Here is a 17,524-nt window from a genome sequence, read left to right as displayed (position 1 = left end):
GATAGGTGATGTCAGCTTCTCAGGTCTCTATATGCACGTGCCCATATGTTCAGCCCCCATCCCCTCAGCAGCAGCAGCAGCAGCACACCACACACACACACACACACACACACACCCCCCAGACACACACACCCCAGACACACTTGCAAAAAGAAAAGGCCTGATTCTAGAAGGTGCAACATGACCACGTGGCATTGTATGTTTCCAGGTCCACCACTCCTCAGTTCTTATGCCTCTCAAGGACACTAATAATATTCCACCAGGACGCAGGGTTCATGTGCTGTGCTGTGAGCTTCTCTCAGCATCGCATGGGTTCCTATAGATTCTTATTCCTCCAACTTGATGACTTAAATTTATTTTGGACAAACAGTTATAGCGCTGTTGTCCAGCCACAGGTCTCTTCTGTGACTTTTGCATCCCAGACCTTGCCACCCTGATACAGTGGTCTTGGTTTTTGTTATTTTTAATTATTGTTGTTGTTTTATTGTTACTGTTGAAAGATATAACAAATTCAAATATTTTATGATTCATGGCTAAAGTAACACTGTGTATATGGAATGGCAGTGAAAGGCCTCCTAGGTGTATACTAGGCAGTCCTAAGGGTGAGCCATAATTCCTGGACCATGTATTGGTGTCATCTGCTGTATGCAGACAGTCTGTGGAAGTAACCCAAAAGGGTTCACTGGTACAAGGAAGGTAAGATCATCTGTAGGCAAAATTTCCTCACCTGTATATGCTTAATTGTATTTTCTAATGTAAAATTGTTGATTTTAAGGTTTTTCTTACAAATGCTGCAAATGTCTTTTTGCTGGAACCATGTGTTGAAGTTCCCATGCTCCTGAGAGAACAAGTAGATGCCTGTAAAGCTGTCCTGATTATTTTTCGGCGAATGATAATGGAACTCACAATGAATCAGAAGACATGGTAAGTTTACCTCAGATTAGCATCTTAAAACAGCTGTCTTTGCTTCTCAGTATAATTCAAGTGTTAAGGCTTCCAGTTACCAAATGTCTTCTAAAACTGGCAGTAAGGCGAACATCAACCCTTTGGGGCTAGCTTCTGTGAAATGTGGCAAGGAAAGGACCAGCACTTGGGCAGTTCGTTTATTTTCATTATTGTCTTTTAAAAACACTCATGTACAGGAGTTAGCGTTGTATTACTCAGTAGTGGATTTCTCATTTCAACCTCTTATCAGAGAGTTTTATGATAAGTGGTATGTGCTTTACAATATGATTCTTCATAAGAGCAAGTTTGGTAGTTGTCCTGAAGTGCTATAAACGTAAATTTATTTTGAATCCACTTTGGAAAAATTTTAAAATAATTTTTAAAAATAATGTGTAGTCGAAGTGACAGGAAAGAATAGTCAAAGTGTGTCCTGAGTTTTCCTTCCCTTTTTCCTTCGCTGTTTTACTATTACTTGTGTAATGTGTAAAATGGGTTAGATGTTTCTCATGCCTGTCTCTCAGTGTCCACATTGCCCTCGGTGTTCTCAGTGAGAGAGCAGAAGCCCTGAGCCATGATTCCCTTATTCCCAATGTGTTCACCTGCAGCCTGTCTTAGAAATGTCCCTCAGGTCCGCCTGGGTGTGCTCATCTCACTTAGCCACCTGCAATGTGCCCTTCTCTCTCAGCTTCTAGGGCTTGGAGGCCACTGAGGTCCTGTGGCAGTGACCTCCTTCTGTATTGGGAATTTTCCCAGGACCACACCTGTCTTATAGGTGTCCTAGAGCCAGCACTATTGGTGTTGTACAAGGTGTCTATCCACAGTGGGTGAGAAGCCCTAACAATAAGGCAAGAGTGAGCTGTCAGAAGCCACAGGCCACCAAGAGGAGAGAAGGGTGGGCCCAGAAGAATTTTACCTTGTAGCAAGTTCACAAATATGACATTACAAGTATCAAAATGGGGATTTGAAAGTGTAAATACAAGGTCTTTTAAATTAGTATTTCTACCCAGTGCAGTAGCTGCTAAGTTTGGAAACATTACAGCGGTGCACAGTGTGATGGAGACCCAGTCCAGTATCACAGCCGTCAGAATGACCCTATGAGAAGTGCTTTCAGCTGGATGATGCTCCTTGTACCGCAGCTGTGTGAAGAGTATTTTCTGGTTTCTTAGAAAACTATGAATTTTGTATACATTGCATAGTATTATAGTTTTTATAATGCTAAGAAGTAAAATAAAGCAACTTGTTTTTTTTTCTTTAGTAATTTAGAGATTTCCAGATAAACATATAAAAGGATAATTGTGGAAATAAAAACAGTAACTAAACACAGTAGAACATAGACAGGGGGCACGTTTTGCTGCCTGGTTTTCTACATATTTAAATTCAAATGCCCCATGCTCCCCCTCCCCTTTGTCCTCCTCTCCTTTCTTTCTTCCTTTCCCTCCCTACCTCTCTGTTTCTTTTCTTTCCACTTGTCATTAAGTTCTGAACATCTACTGTGAGCACATAGCAGTGCATTAAATAGTCAAAGCCCCAGTGTGACAGGAGCCTGGATATCCTGGCCGAGGGGCAGGACGGACGCTTCCAGCTCTGTCATTGCTTTTCCCACTTTTTCTCTTCAGACTTTCTGTCCTGCACTGTACACAGGTTTCTAGATCAGGTGGTACACTTGCCTTCCTCCTCTGTATGTCAGATCTCTGACAGTTCAAAACAAGTAACCAGATGGGATAGTTGCTGGACAGTGGGTGTTACCAAATAATTAAACCTGGGACTAAAGCCCAACGGAGCCAGATAGCAAGAGAACCCAGAGCAAATCCTCGGAGGTCATTATACCACCAGAAGGCTAAGATGTGCATCATCTATTTACGGAAACAGGAGAAAAGAAATCACTTTCTACAGATCTCTTTGTTTGATCTGGACCACGTTGCTTTGTCGTATTCTTTGTTTGTTTGTTTCTCACTAGAGAGTAGGAAGAGCAAGAAGAAGGTAGTGAAGGTAAACAAATGGTTAGAGCTCCAAACCCTACAGGAACCAGAGTGATTCCCTTAGAATGAGTGGACTTCCTCTCTATACAAAAGATAGTGTGTTCTCCATCCCCATGGAGTACAAGCATATGAGAAATACAACTTGGCTATGTAAGAAAGAAAAAAAAAAGATCCTCTGCTGTTTTAAACACTGATTGTCATATTAGCAGTACTATGTTAATTAAAGCCCTCTTCTGTAAGACTATAGTAGCACATGGTGACTGAGCTATGGTGACTGCAGCCATCCCAGGTGTGCACTGTTGGCAAAAGCAGGATCTGCCAGGCACAAATGCTCTGCCCATCAGTGTTCAGTCATGACCTTTCTAAACCCCTCCTCTCTTCTGCAGGAACCATAGTCAAGCAGTGGTGTTGACTGCCTGTGTCCTCATATTAAAACCCAGAGGGCCAGTTTTTTTTTTTCCTATCCCAAAGGCAGATGGGAAACTACCCAGGTTAATTAACGTAATGATGGAGAATGGTAGGGTACCATATAAATTCAGACTGGCTCACCTGCTCCCTCAGTGAGTGCCCCAATGTGATGACAAAATTGGAGAAAACCACCTTGTCCTCCTTCCTGCAAGGAGAAATGTCAGGCGGGGAAGATGTGTGTAAGGTCATCCTGCCAGTTGGCATGAATGTGGAAAGCATGTTTGTGGAACTGTGGTAACATACAGTAGTTTATGGTGATAAAATAAGACGCCTATTCTCTGACTGGAACCTAGACTTTTAATACTTCCAAATAATATGTACTGCTGATTGCAGAGATCTCATACCTACAAAGTGCTTTGGAGATGTGATTGTTTATGTGAGCTTTTATTTTGGGTGGCCCAGGGAGCAGATGTTGCAAATCCTTCTCAGGATAACAGAAGCCGTCATGCAGAAGCCAAAGGATAAGCTTGTACAGGATTCATTTGCCCGGAGCTTGGCAGGGCTGCTCTTCAGGGTAAGTCTTTCTTATTAAATGCTGCAAATGTGGAATTAAATTGGCAAATTAGTTTTAATTACTGAAAAATTCACAAGTTATATCAAATTAACTTTACATTTTTAGAAAAATTCCTTCTTAGCTTTGTCCTAAAAGTTGTGATATTTTCCAGTTAGAGTTGTGTTTTTAGGCTTCCTTCTCTGCCATCTTCTTCCTTTTGGTTTGCTCGAGAGTGTTAGGCATTAAGAAAATGACAGGAGTAAGATGGGTGGTACTGGCACACGCCGTTAGTCCCAGAATGAGGGGTAGAGGCAGGCAGGTCTCTGAGTTTGAGGCCAAGCTGGTCTACAGAGCTTGTTCTAGGACAGCCAGGGATACAGTAAAACCCTGCCTCGAAAAACAAACAAACAAACAAACAAACAAACAAACAAAAGCAACAGAACTTGAATATCTTAGTGGAGAGAAAACCAGGTACGGGATAAATAGAAATGTGGAAATGGGATAAAACTATCATTGTGTCAAGCAACTGTGTGTAATACATCAGGCTGCACGGGGTGAGTGTGAAAGAGAACTTGTTCTTAGGAAATGATGGCATCTCTATAGTTGGTAGAAGAGAAAGCCAGCCAGAGCACTGAGGAAGCAGGCCCAGTTTGCTGAGAGGAAAGCTAGAAGAGGTTGTCCTGGATGTCCAGCAAAGTGAGCGGGGGTGGGGGGTGGGGGGATGGGGGGGCAGGTGACCTTCGGTTCTGGTAAGATGTGGGTTGTTGAGAATGGCTTAAAGAATTGAAGACTACTTGGAGTGACTCGATCAGGAAGTGGAGGTAGCAGTTGTGGACAAGGCTTCCAAGAGCTCGATATGGCAGGGAGGAGGGAAAGGGAACTATCTGGAGGAGCTACTGTTTGTAGAGGGTGAGGTTTAGAGCAGGTGTATTTAAATGTTAGCTTGCCAGTGTGACATTCTAGTGAAAGAGGTCAGAATGGATTGGTGCAGCTGGAGGTGAAACTCAGGATCTGGCCAGGCTGGGTGACTCCATCTGACAGACAAAGAGGCACCAGTACTTCCTGCCCCAGGGTGAGTAGGGTCAAGAGCATAGATTAGCGGCTGACAGTTGATGGCCTGCCCAGGAAGTAGAAATAATACAGAGCCCCAAGGGCAACTGCCCTGAACTACATTATTTTTTATAGGGTTCATAGAGCCTATGAACATTTCTGAAAGAGAACAGGGAAAAAACTGGACAGATACGACATCTGTGTTAGGCCTGACTCAGAATTTGATAGGCAGGAGCACAGTGAGCTCAAGTGATGGTTGAGGAAGGAAACATCGTCTTCACCAGTTCCTAGGTCTTGACTGATATATATTAGGAGTGTATGTAGGGTGCAAATAGTATATGTGGAGGTGGCAGAAGTAATTGGCACACACTCCCTTGCCTCATCGAGTCTCTCTCCTTTTTACTACTTTGCCTACCCACCTCTTGGGTATATGGGATAGGCCTACACATTCATTTTTATTTGATTAATTTTCTAAGTCCAAGCTGTACAGTGAGCCTAGGTTGATCCAAACTCTCAATTCTATTGCAGCAGCTAGGATTATAGGCTTGTGTCATCATGCTACGACTATGTGGGGTTTGTTTTTGTTTGCAATAGTCCAGCCTGGTTTGCTGATGCTCTTCTACTGTCATGTGTCATGTGTCATACAGACAGAAATGTCCAGATGTGTGTGTGTGTGTGTGTGTGTGTGTGTGTGTGTGTTTTATATTTGTAAAGAAATAGTAAGGACTAGTAAGACTTTGTAAGAACATTTTAAGTTGCCATTATCCTTTTCTCTTTTCTAACTCTTCCTGTAGTTTTTATTTTCCTTCTGTTCTATAGATAATGTAGGTTCACAAAGTTTCCTCTATGAATGATGGAATTTATTTCATTTAATAATATTTACCAACTAATGGGCAGGTGCCTCCGGTGGTGCCTATTGTCATGTTCTGAAGGTGATCAGAAAGCCTCACCTCGGCTCTCTACACTAGAGTCCAGTGTGTAGTGTCCTTGATAGTCGTGGAAGGAGAGGGTGTGGTTGGTTATCGGTTGACTGTAAGAGAAGGAGTCACTGAAGCAAGCTGTGTTTCTGTGACTCTTGTGCTGAGCTATATCTGATTAAACATTGAGTGTCAGTGCTGAGGGACCCTTGACACACACTGACCCACTGGTTTGCTTTTATGAGAAGTATAACTCCAGAAAGGCCTGCTGACTTTCTCCACAACCTAGTGCTGGGACTATCACTTTCCCGCTTCCTTTTGGAAAAGAGTATGAATTAAAAGGCTGTCTTGCTTTTATGTCCAGTGGTTCTCCCATCCCATCCCTCTCAACTATTTTTGAGGATTTTGCACCATGTCCAAGTGCTATTGTGAATCTTGTTGGTGATTCATAGATATGTATACATGTTTGTAACATTGTCTATGACAAATTTTCTAAAGTGAAAGAAGTCAGCTCTTTTCTTTCTGCTTATTTGAGTGAAGGTTTCACCTGGCCTAGAACTCATATGTAGAGCAAGCTGGCCTTGAACTTATAAACATTTGCCTGTTTCTGCATCCCAAGGGCTGGGATTAAAGATATGTGTTACCACATGATCTCTTTATTTCTTAGTTTACACTTAGTAAAATAATTTCCAGTCTTGGCATCTTACTACACTACACCAAGACATCCATCGGTTTTGTTCCTGCTTCTAGTACTGTGGCCAAAAGGAAGTGATCACAAGTAACTTCAGCAGTCTCTGTCCTCGCCTCTAAAATTATGTCTGTTGATTTAATATTGGGTCAATTTTATTACAATTAATATTTTATTATTTTTTATTAAGACTAAAATGCTAATTTCAGTTCTATACATTTTAAACTCCTGTCTTCAAAAGTTTAGTGACATTATGAAAAGCACACATCGCAATAAAATTAGTAATCTTTATCTAACAAAAAATATTGACCTAATAATAAAATGGACCTATTAGATAAAAAAATTAGTAATTATTAATTGACTTCTTTTCATGATGATGGGCTCTCTGTAAAGCGTGTGGATAACCAGCAAAGGATAAATTAGCAAAGGACTCTGATCTGGCCTCAAAGACAGAAGCATACACAGCATTTAGAAGGGAGTGAAACTATGGAAATGGATAAACAAAACCCAAGCAGGATGTGGAGAGCTGTCAGTGGGAACAGTTCACAGTCAGGTATCTGGGAGATGATGAAATGGGAAAGTTTGACTGTGACAGAGAGGGAAGGGGCTATAAGAAGGGAATCTACTTCCAGGAGAGTGTGGGGTTATAAGATGAGGACGAATTGGAGCGTGTGTGTATGAAGAACAATGTTCTGGGAAGAAACCTAGAGCAGGGGTAGGACAGTGCACATGGAGGAGAAGCTAAGTGCTGGTGGACTGAAGGCCTCGGGGCTGAGGTTGAAGGCCGTCTCACTCAGTGAGCTGTCTTTGAATTCTGCAGCAGTCTCAGCTGCTCAGGTCGTGCAGTACCTCGGGTTTAGACCACACATACAGGAAGGTGTTTGAGATAGCCTCTGCGGTGACAGGCAGAGTCTGCCTTCAGAAGCTAAGTAGTTGCTGGACAGAGTTTTGTCTTCTCACTGATAACAGCAGTGTTATCCAAGGACTTTAGAATAACAATGTTTCCTCAGATAACCCATGTTGCCATAATTCAAATCCTGAATGCAGTTGGTCAATGAAAAGGATGTTATTTTCACTTTTTGTTTGTTAAAAATCATAAATTTGGTTGGTTTCAGACACTTATCGTGGCTTGGATCCGAGCAAACCTGTGTGTGTACATTTCTCGGGAGCTCTGGGATGACTTTCTCAGGGTGCTGTCATCCCTTACAGAATGGGAGGAACTCATCACTGAGTGGTCTAATATCATGGACTCCTTGACAGCCGTGCTTGCGAGAACTGTGTATGGAGTTGAAATGACAAACCTACCTCTGGATAAGTTAAGTGAACAGAAGGAGAAGAAGCAGCGAGGCAAAGGTAAGAGCAAAGGTAGGGGTGAGAGCGTGCTCATCCACGTACCTAAACGTTAGTGCGTCGTAGTTCACCATGAGCTGAGCCACCTGCAGTGTCCTTCAATATTACACTGTGTCCCATTGCTTTGTTCCTTTAACTGGTGACTGACTGTCTAAAGAGACTAAGAAAACTCAGAGAGAAGGACTGATAGCAGGAGTAACAGCAACCAGTGCTTTCAACATGGTCTCCACCCTTATGACAGCTCTTTTAGTTACAGCTGTGTCATAGCCAGAAAAGGAAAAATACAAAGGCCTTCACTCAGTCAAGGTCGCTTAGGTAAAGACGGACATCAAGGCCAGGCAAGTCCAGACCAAAAGGCTACACTGCTAAGATGCATGCTGCCGCCTCCCTAGAATGTGTGGAGAAATTCCAGTTGCTTGAGATGGGAGCCATTTTGGCTTCATTGTGTTTCTAGGTCCAACTGTTTTAAGACCTAAGAAAGTAACAGTGATAGTTTTGAGTTGTGAAACAATGGGAGTCTCTGTTGGAGGTGACAGTGGTACCCTCTTGTCTCTATGGCAATTCCTAAGGACTGTGGTATTTGTCTATTCACTTATACTGTAAAGACTTGAGCTTCTTCATTCAAATACATATGGTGCATGGCAAATGTAAAAAGACATAGGACAGAGTGGGAAGTTGCCATAGGTATGGTTAAATGCCAAAATGCCTTCTATGGGGGCATGTGAGCTTTCTGGGGGAAATGGAGAGGAGCAACCTTTGATTTGACCTGGACTTTCTTAGGGTTATAGCAAACAGAATCGCAGAATACAGAAATTTTCTTGGGTGATAAGTAATTTCACCTGGTTCTGAGACCTTGAAGGCCTCTTTCCTTCAAAACTTTGCCAAGTTACATATGTTGATAATAGATTATGTTTTAGCAATAGTAACCTTTTTGTAGACTGTATCAGTTGGCATTTGCTATGTGACAAATCACCCTGAAACCTAGTGGCTTAACCATTTATGTAGACCATGATTTTATGAGCTGATAACGTGGGTTGCACACTCTGCCATGGCTAATTCTCAGTTTCATTTAATTCTCTCTGTGCTGTGTGCCACTTAGAGTGCTCTGATTCTAGGAACTGACTGGCTGTAAGCCAGGGCAGTGAGTGTGACTGGGCTACACACACGTTTCATAATCCAGCAGGTTAGTACCTGGTTGTTAATATAATGCTCTAGAAGCAAAATTTTAAGGTCTCACATCTTCAGTCTTACCACCAAAGTAAGTCACCTAATGGAGTTCAGAGTCACTGAGAACAAAGGCTGTGGATACAGAGAGATGTGAAGTAGTTCTAGTGATGAGCTAACCATGTAAATGGGCTAGGGACGGGCTTATCGTGTATTCGTTGCAGAGAATGGTTTGCAAAGCCCCAGTTAGTAAAAGCAAGCAGCAAGCCAAAGCAAAGTAGCTTATGTCCATGCTTTCCGGTAGCTGGCTTTATTCCAGTCTGGATTTCAGTGACACAGTGCGGTAATATTTTAACATAGTTTTGCAACAGGTCACTTTCCCTCCATAGTTGAGGCTCAACGGGAGTCTTTTTAGAAATACATTGTACACTAGAGGTCCTTATTCTCTTCTCATTCTCTCTTACATGTCTGAGGTTTCTGTGTGAACCAGGCCCTGGAAATATCAAGATACTTTCTGCAGGACACTGACTCCCTAAGACAGTTTCTCAGTCTAGAGGAGAGTTTTCTCTGCTAAAGAGGGAAGAGCTGAGATACAAAACACAACTCACTTTCTCAAAATAAGTGTGTTTCCTACATCCTGAAGGTGTTTAAATACACATGCACATGTACATGTGCGCGAGCGCACACACACACAGACGAATACACTCACTCACTCATGTGAACATCCTTACAGTGTGGAACACTGTGTATCCTACAGGACTTTTTTCCTACCTAGTGTATAAGCACAGTCCTATGAAGGGATAAATTAGCATTGGAAAGTAAACAATTTAAAGGTGCTGTTTTCCAGAGAGATACAAAATATTTAAATAATGACCATGATAAACATCTTAATTTATATTGCCTTATTCAAAAAAGTAATTTAAATATTTATTATACATATATGGGCCTAAGCACTAAAATAGTGAAAACAGAAACTACACACCAAGGAAACTTAATGTAAAAACAAGCCACAAGTTGTATCTATTATCTATGTTATTTCTGAGAAAAAAAAATCTCCTGAAAATCTTACTCTTTTTCTTTCTGTATTTCTTTGGGGGCTTTAACCTTTCTTTAAAATATTTGACCAGAACACCATGAGGAAAGGGAAGTCAAATTGAAGACCACATTGTTTGACTTTTCTAAAATAAGATTTTAAATTATTTGTAGATTTTCATTAACTTGCCCATTTGACTGAGTATACATGGGTCTCTGTGGGGTTTGAAGCTGGGAGGGAGTCTTTGGAAGCCAGTATACCATTTTAATATCAGGACTTCAAAGTCTTTAGCCTATAAGTAATGGCTTTTAAAGTACCATGGGAGCTGGTATGAGTTCAGATGGCATTGTTCTTACATTGAGAAGATTGATTAATATGCCCCTTTATATGTTGAAGTAAATGCTATGCAGACATCATTTTTTATGAAACTGTTGGAGATTAAAAATACTCTGACAAGTATTTTTAGGGTAATTGACATAGAACACAACACAAGAAAGTGGTTCTTAATTTGTGGCAGAGAATCTGCTAGTGGTAAATTATTTTGTGTAGGGTATTTTTTAATCTTGGTAATATATATAAAATTTGCTGAACAGCCTAGACAGTAAAATAAATAGTAACAATCTTACCCTTTTTTTCAGGTTGTGTCCTAGAGCCCCAAAAAGGGACTGCTGTTGGGAGATCCTTTTCTCTTAGCTGGCGCAGCCATCCAGATGTAACGGAGCCAATGAGATTCAGGAGTGCCACCACATCTGGAGCCCCAGGAGTAGAGAAGGCAAGAAATACTGTCCGTCAAAAAGCGACTGGTAAATGTTTAACTATCGCTAAACAAATTAATTCTTATTTAAGTGAATTTACAGAAATGTTTTAAATTTTTATTCAGAATTTAAACAGTAAACCTTTTATTAGATGAACTGTGTCAATATATTATAAACTTTCTCTTTTGCTTATTTCTCAAGTCACAGGTTTTATTTTTTATTTCTAAAATCCGTACTGTGAAAGGGAATATGATAAATATATCTTTAGTCTCAGTGATGTCATTACGAGACAGTGTTCCTCGTAGAGTTCCAGCAAAGAAAATGAGGGGACACACTTGGATTTGGGATTGAATGGACATATTCCCATCTTTTGCTTCTTTGAAAGCAGAGAGCCTCCTGTGCCTGTAGATGCTGTTTTTGCAGCCTGTTTGGACTAGCACTGGTCCACGATGGAGAGCCTGCTGCCTAGCAGACTGTCTCGTGAGGTTTACTAAGGCAAGAGACAGATCTTTCCAAAGGAAGCTGGTGTTCACTATGAGGACAGCGAGGTTCTCTTCTCCCTTTGTGCTCTGATTTAGGTTGGCACAACAGAGCCTCAGCTTTTGATAGTTTCATCAGAAGTGCCATGCAATTAGAGTTGATAGTCGGCAGCTTCAGAGAAGCATAAGCAAGATCCTCAGCCCATACAGCAAGTGTTTAAGTAACATATATTTTCATTGCTCATTAAAAGCCTAAAATAGATAGTTTAGCACCTTGTTGGCATTTTTTTTTTGTCTAAGTATGTTGTTTTCTAACTGTAACTTCCTCATTCCTTATTATGCCTGAGCATTTGCTGGTAATTATCTCTTTAGTTAGTTGCACCACCTACTCTAGTCGTCTTCCTTCATTCTGTTTCTGAGAAACTTAGTTCCTAGAACCATGCAGTGCTGAGGAGGCACACTGATTTCTTGTCTTAGTTCAGTCTCAGAGTGTTCCCACTGTCACTGGTTCCTTCAGGAAAAGTGCTTAGAACGGTGTGGCAAAGGCTGTGTTCCTTCCAAGCTGTGCAGACGTATGCTGCCTTCACCACCCTTGAATTCCAAGTGTAAGTGCTGGCTTGTAGATAGCAGTACATTTTATTTGTCCATGTTGATCAGCAGCAAATACGTGCATGGTCCATATCACACGGCAAATCTTAATTTCCACCAGATGTTTTAAACCAACACTGTGGTAGAGAAAGCATTCAGGAAAGGCAGATCCTGTTTAACAATCTTCTGGGTATTTGAGGGGCCATGTGGCACTGAGCAAACCATTTACAAAGGTTTTGTAGAGATATTTGTGTAATATGTACTTTAAAACTGTAAAGTTGGCTTCTGTAGAATTAACTACATTTTTAAAGTCTGGAACTGTTTTATATTTGAAAGACAGTGAGAACCATCAGTTCCACGAGTCTATTGTTGTGTTTTATATATACATGTGTATCCATGCATATGTATATATATATATATATATATATATATATATATATATATACATATATATATTCATTTCCTATTGTTATTTTATGCCTTTAAAAATAATAAATGTTATGAATTTGCTGTTACCTGTTAATGGTCTTTGAAGATTTTTTTATACCTTGCTGGTTAATAAGACTAATACACACGGGTAATCTTACTCGGTTTTATTTTCCTATTTTTAAACAAGGCCCGGAGTATTTTCCCTGTAGTGTGAGTATAGAAGGCATTTCTCTGACTACTCCCCATGTCCTCAGGATGGATCAGTAGCAGCTAGCAGTAATTATTATGGGATAGCCACTCAAAAGTGACTTCGTTTCTCCAATGTCATTAAGGGAGCAGTTCAAGATCTTCACACAGTGGTTCCCCTCGCAGATTTAAGTTAGGTAAAGAAGCTGTCGTTGATGCTGACACCAGGGAGATAGATGTTATAGAGAGGACATCAGAGTGTAACTGAAGAGCCCTATCATGGACAGACTACTCTGGCCCTGAGAGTCAACGATGGTGAGAATTCAGATGTCCAAACTCAGAGTGATCAAATTGAGCCTTAAAAGCCACATAAAATAGCCATTATTGTACTATTTCTAAAATACATGGTGGTCTATTTTGGAAAAATGCACAACTATTTGGTTACTAAAAGGAAAGGCTTTAAACAGGGCTCAAATCAAATGCCAGATGCATGCAGAGATAAACAGGTCTACACTTTGACCTTTACATGGTTGTTGCCCTTTACACATCATCTAACATTCACGAACTGTATAGTAATCTCATTGCTGGACCCGCTGATAGCAAGGGGCAGGGGAGGGACAGGAGAGTAGAAAGTTAGTTTCAGTTTTTTCAAATGTTCTACCATTGTATACAGTTTTGTTTTACTTATGCTTAGCAGAGGTACAGAGACTAATATCAGCAAATAACCATTCGTATTTTGATTTTACACTGATGGTTTTATGGATTTTAAGAATAGTTTTATGTATCTGAAGCACATTCCATGTTTGTTTTATTAAATGTTTATTTAACCAACAAGGTATGAGAAAATCAAAAGTTCCTACTAAGAAACTTTTGCTCAAGTAAATATGAAATACAGTATTAAGAAAATAGGTTTCATGGATATCAAATAAAGATATATGAGTCATATATTTATGAACTTTGGGGGTATCAGTTCACTAAATGCTAAATGATTAGCTTTTAAGTACTCAGTAAATCAATTTATGAATTATTTATTACTTAGTAGAAAATTTTTGTCTTGGACCAGATTTTCCTTTTCTCACTGTGGCCTTCGTATGAGCATCCCTTAGGAAGAGATAGTGCTGTGTTGATGAGATAATGATGATGTGGTTGAGCAGTCAGCCCCGACATCGTTCTGATGCTCTGCATTCTTAACCGAAGCTGGGTCTTTGTATGGAATGACCATTCTAAGTCATCAGTGATTGACTGAAAGGTTGGCTGTATTTAGAGACTGTGACTAAGTACTCTCATTTAATCGATTTCTTTAAAGCTTAAAATGGCTTCCTTTAAATATTTAAAGGAAATGCAGCACCTTAAGAACTTAGAAGTGGTAAAAGATCTTGATGTGCTCTGATTAATGTTACTTTATCTCTCCTGGAAGCTAAGCGAAGCCAGTCTATCAGCAACTGTGTCCACCTCTCTGAGGCTTTGCCTGCTACTAAAAGCGTCCCGCTCCTCCTCCATACCGTGAGCGCTCTCTTACCTGGTCTCTCTTACTCTCCTTGCTCTCACAGGCTGTCAGGTACTGTACTCTTGTATCATGTGTCCTTCCATATCCCTTAGCTTCTCCCTCCTGCCTGAGGCCCTGTTTCCAGCATGACTACCCCCAGTCACACTCAGAAGGCTGTCTGTTGCACTTGTGCTAAATTTCAAAAACTATTAATGGTTGTTTTTGTGTAGTTCACGTTTAGTAGCTACTAGGTAGTCAAAAATTCTATAAGCCTGCTAGTGATCAGATTCATGCTGATAATTGCGGTTTTAATTAAAAAAAAAAACTAATTAGTGCTAATTTTAAAAACATGTGTTTTTAGACTTCACCCGGTTAATTCAACCGAATTAAGTTTGTGTGTGTGTGTGTGTGTGTGTGTGTGTGTGTGTGTGTTTTCCTTCTAGCCCAGCAAGGTGAATATAGTTAATAATAATAATGTATATCTGGAAATAGCTGGAGTAGAGTGTTTTGAATGAACTTGTCAAATAAATGATGGGGGTGATAGATAACATGAGTTATCCTGGTCCGATGTCACTTCACCCACACTGTCCATGCATCAAGATGCCACACTATGTCCTACCACCATGTGTAATCACCCTGTGCCACTTACAAAGAAGGATATTGGGGTACCAAAATGAGTTTCTCATGTTTTCCCTAGTCACTTCTCAAAGGAATTTACTTTCTGTGTTGAATAATTAAAGCTACAAAGAGATATTTTTCAGTGATTTTTAAAATGAACTAGATCCAAATTAAGAGGGAAATGTTTTCGTGTTCTTTTATGTTCTGAATCCTGATATAATTAAGATGTTTTCAGTACTGGAGATAGTGTAATTGTTCTGTAGCGCAAACACTGTGGGGCCATGGCAGTTTGGCAAAACAAAATCACAGCTCAAGTAAAATACCATGAGGGAAGAAGTTAGTTTTAACTGAAGGTGGGGACTCTGACGTTGATTAGGAACTCTCTTTAGTAACACTGAATGTGGAAACAGTGAGACCGGCCGGCACGGAGGGGTGAGCAGGTAACCTTCTTCTGAGTAGCAAATGCTTGAGGATTATATTGTCCAGGGAATGCTACTTCTCAGGGGTGATTAATGCGTCATTGAAAAGAATTTCCTATGTATTTGGCTAATTGACACCAACAAGAAATCTTTAATGTGAAAAGTTTTATTTCTTGCTCTGTTTTATTTCCATACTGTTACATTTAAGTTTTTTCAGTAGTTTTTCTGGAATGTGTTCCCAGAAAAAAATCCTTCCTATTAATGTCTTCATTCGTAAAAGTTTTTTCCTTTTTAAAAAAGATTTATTTATTTATTATATACACTGTAGCTGTCTTCAGACACACCAGAAGAGGGCATCAGATCTCATTACAAATGGTTGCGAGCCACCATGTGGTTGCTGGGAATTGAACTCAGGACCTCTGGAAGAGCAGTCAGTGCTCTTAACCACTGAGCCATCTCTCCAGCCCCCAAAAGTTTTTTTTCTTATTCAGAGTTTTATTTTGATTTACTAAGATCTTAGTCCTTATATGTGATTACATGGCACCCTCAGAAGTTGAGTAACTTTCTGCACTGACTCTCGACTAAGGATGATTTGTCAATATCTGGAGACATTTTTGGTTGTTAAGACGATGCTATTGGCATCTAGTGGGTAGAAGCCAGAGAACCTACTCCATACTATCACTGAAACCAGCCTCACCAGAAGATGGCCAAACCTCAACATTTTCTCGTGCAAGAAGGGCAAATAGCCGGGTAAAGTGGAGCAGACCGGGGCAGGCCTGCTCTTCCCTGTCTTTGCTGCCTTCACTGCCTTTATAGCAGGGTGACTGGAAGGACAAACTTCTGCTGCTGGTTGATGTGACAGCTACAGTAATGAGTGCCTTCTCGGTCTGACTCCAGGTGCCCTTTATTAGTTAGTCTGATGCCATTGTCCTTTGTGACTGTCCTGTCAGTAGGCTAGGCTGAGAGAAGTGTTTACCAGTATCCATTCTTCTGGTTGGGAACGTGCAGCATATGATAAGCAGGTTCTTTCAGTTTTCCTTTTTGGCTACAAGTTGAGGTTTTTGGGGTTTTTTTGCTTTTCTTTTAGGTTTTCTGTCAGTGGTTGCTGGCTTTGTTTTTATTATGGCAGCAGCAGTCCTGGTGTTGGTTTCTCATCTGTGTGAGTCAGCACCAAAATTGTTATAATAGAAGCAATGGTGGTAGATCTGGAGGCGTGGGAAGCAAGTGGCCTTTGAATTTGGGGAGAGTCAAAACCACCCGCTTCCATGAATATGAGTATCAAGAAAGCATGACCTGGAAAGTAGGTGTGACAGCTGGGGAGTCCCCCTCTCTTTCATGAAAACAGTCCCTCCCTGTTGTCTTTCAGTGTCACTGTTTTCTCTGTTGGGACCTTTATCCGTCTGTAGCACTGGCATGCTATGCAAGGGGAGATTTTTCTTTTTTCTTTTGGGAATATTATAATGGTTATATCTGGTAGACTGACTGTCTCCCTTTATCCTAATTTATGGGAGCTAAGGAGAAGCCTTGTTACCTGCTTCTCTGTCTTTCCATAAGCTCCATGGAAATGCCTCTTGTTAGAACCTGGACTGACTGACTCTCAGTAAACATGACCTTGTGGACATCAAGGGTGCTAACTGGAAAGCATCCCCTGAGCTTTTAAGGCCACTTGGCATCATGAATGGTAATTTTAAAACTAGGATCTTACATTCTTATTGTGCTTGTGCAGCCTTGTATGAGGGATAAGTGGGACATAGAATTTCTGCTTGTTTAATGAGATGAAATAAGGAAGTCTGTAATTAAAGAGTGAATGAGAAGTAGACAGACATCTGGAGAGAATAGAAGTTAGCTGAAGAACATACACATTTAGTTCAGCCATTCTGACTCTTCTCAGTGGGGGTAAAGGAAACGAATCCTTCTGATCATTTTGCTGATGGCTTCAGTGGAGCTTTAGAAATCAGTGGGTTTGGAATGGTGTTGAGTAACTACATCCTCAAGAGACAGGAAAGTTAGTGCTTTTGATCGGGTGTTATTGGACTTCACAGAGTATAAATGGACTTAGAATCTGAGGCAGAATTCAGCTCTTCAAAGTGATTTAAACAGAAATTGTGTGACATCCAAAACAGGATGCATCAAATCTAAATTTATTGCACAATTGTTATATAACTCAGATGTCCCTTTTCTGTTTCATAGGCAACCCCACGTCTTTACATTTTACATCAGTAGTAAAGCCATTTTTCATTAGTTACAAAAAAGCAACTCAATAGGACACAGTAGAATGGGAGGAGCCTTAGCCCAACGTGGTCTTTCTTTAACAACCTTAGCCCAACGTGGTCTTTCTTTAACAACAAGGTGCCAGCAGAGGGAGCCCGAGAGCCGTTAGGAAGGAAAAGGTGTTAAAGAGTCATTCTCTTGTCCATTGTTTAGAGCGCTTATTGAATACAATGTAACACACACAACAAGGAATGTAGCTGCTCCCT

General features: G+C 40.6%; 1 protein-coding gene across 14 annotated transcripts in view; it reads left to right on the top strand.

Moving 5' to 3' along the window:
* Ralgapa2 (Ral GTPase activating protein catalytic subunit alpha 2) overlaps positions 1-17,524 on the top strand; it is a 280,066-nt gene that overhangs the window by 85,595 nt on the left and 176,947 nt on the right. For 11 of the 14 annotated variants that reach the window (XR_005502529.2, XR_005502528.2, XR_005502527.2 and 8 more), the window contains 5 exons: positions 776-924; positions 3,795-3,906; positions 7,656-7,893; positions 10,726-10,890; positions 13,942-14,082. Coding sequence is in view for 9 of the 14 variants with exons in the window: in XM_063283347.1 (XP_063139417.1) it covers positions 776-924; positions 3,795-3,906; positions 7,656-7,893; positions 10,726-10,890; positions 13,942-14,082 (805 nt within the window). In the remaining 5 variants the exon portion in view is untranslated. Of the gene's footprint in view, positions 1-775; positions 925-3,794; positions 3,907-7,655; positions 7,894-10,725; positions 10,891-13,663; positions 13,774-13,941; positions 14,083-17,524 lie in introns of those variants that run through there. The other 3 variants (XM_063283349.1, NM_001421313.1, XM_063283352.1) reach the window with 2 other exon arrangements.

The sequence above is a fragment of the Rattus norvegicus genome, chromosome 3 (assembly GCF_036323735.1).
Source record: "Rattus norvegicus strain BN/NHsdMcwi chromosome 3, GRCr8, whole genome shotgun sequence".
Taxonomy (NCBI): Eukaryota; Metazoa; Chordata; class Mammalia; order Rodentia; family Muridae; genus Rattus; species Rattus norvegicus.
This window is presented reverse-complemented; position numbering and strand designations above follow the sequence as displayed.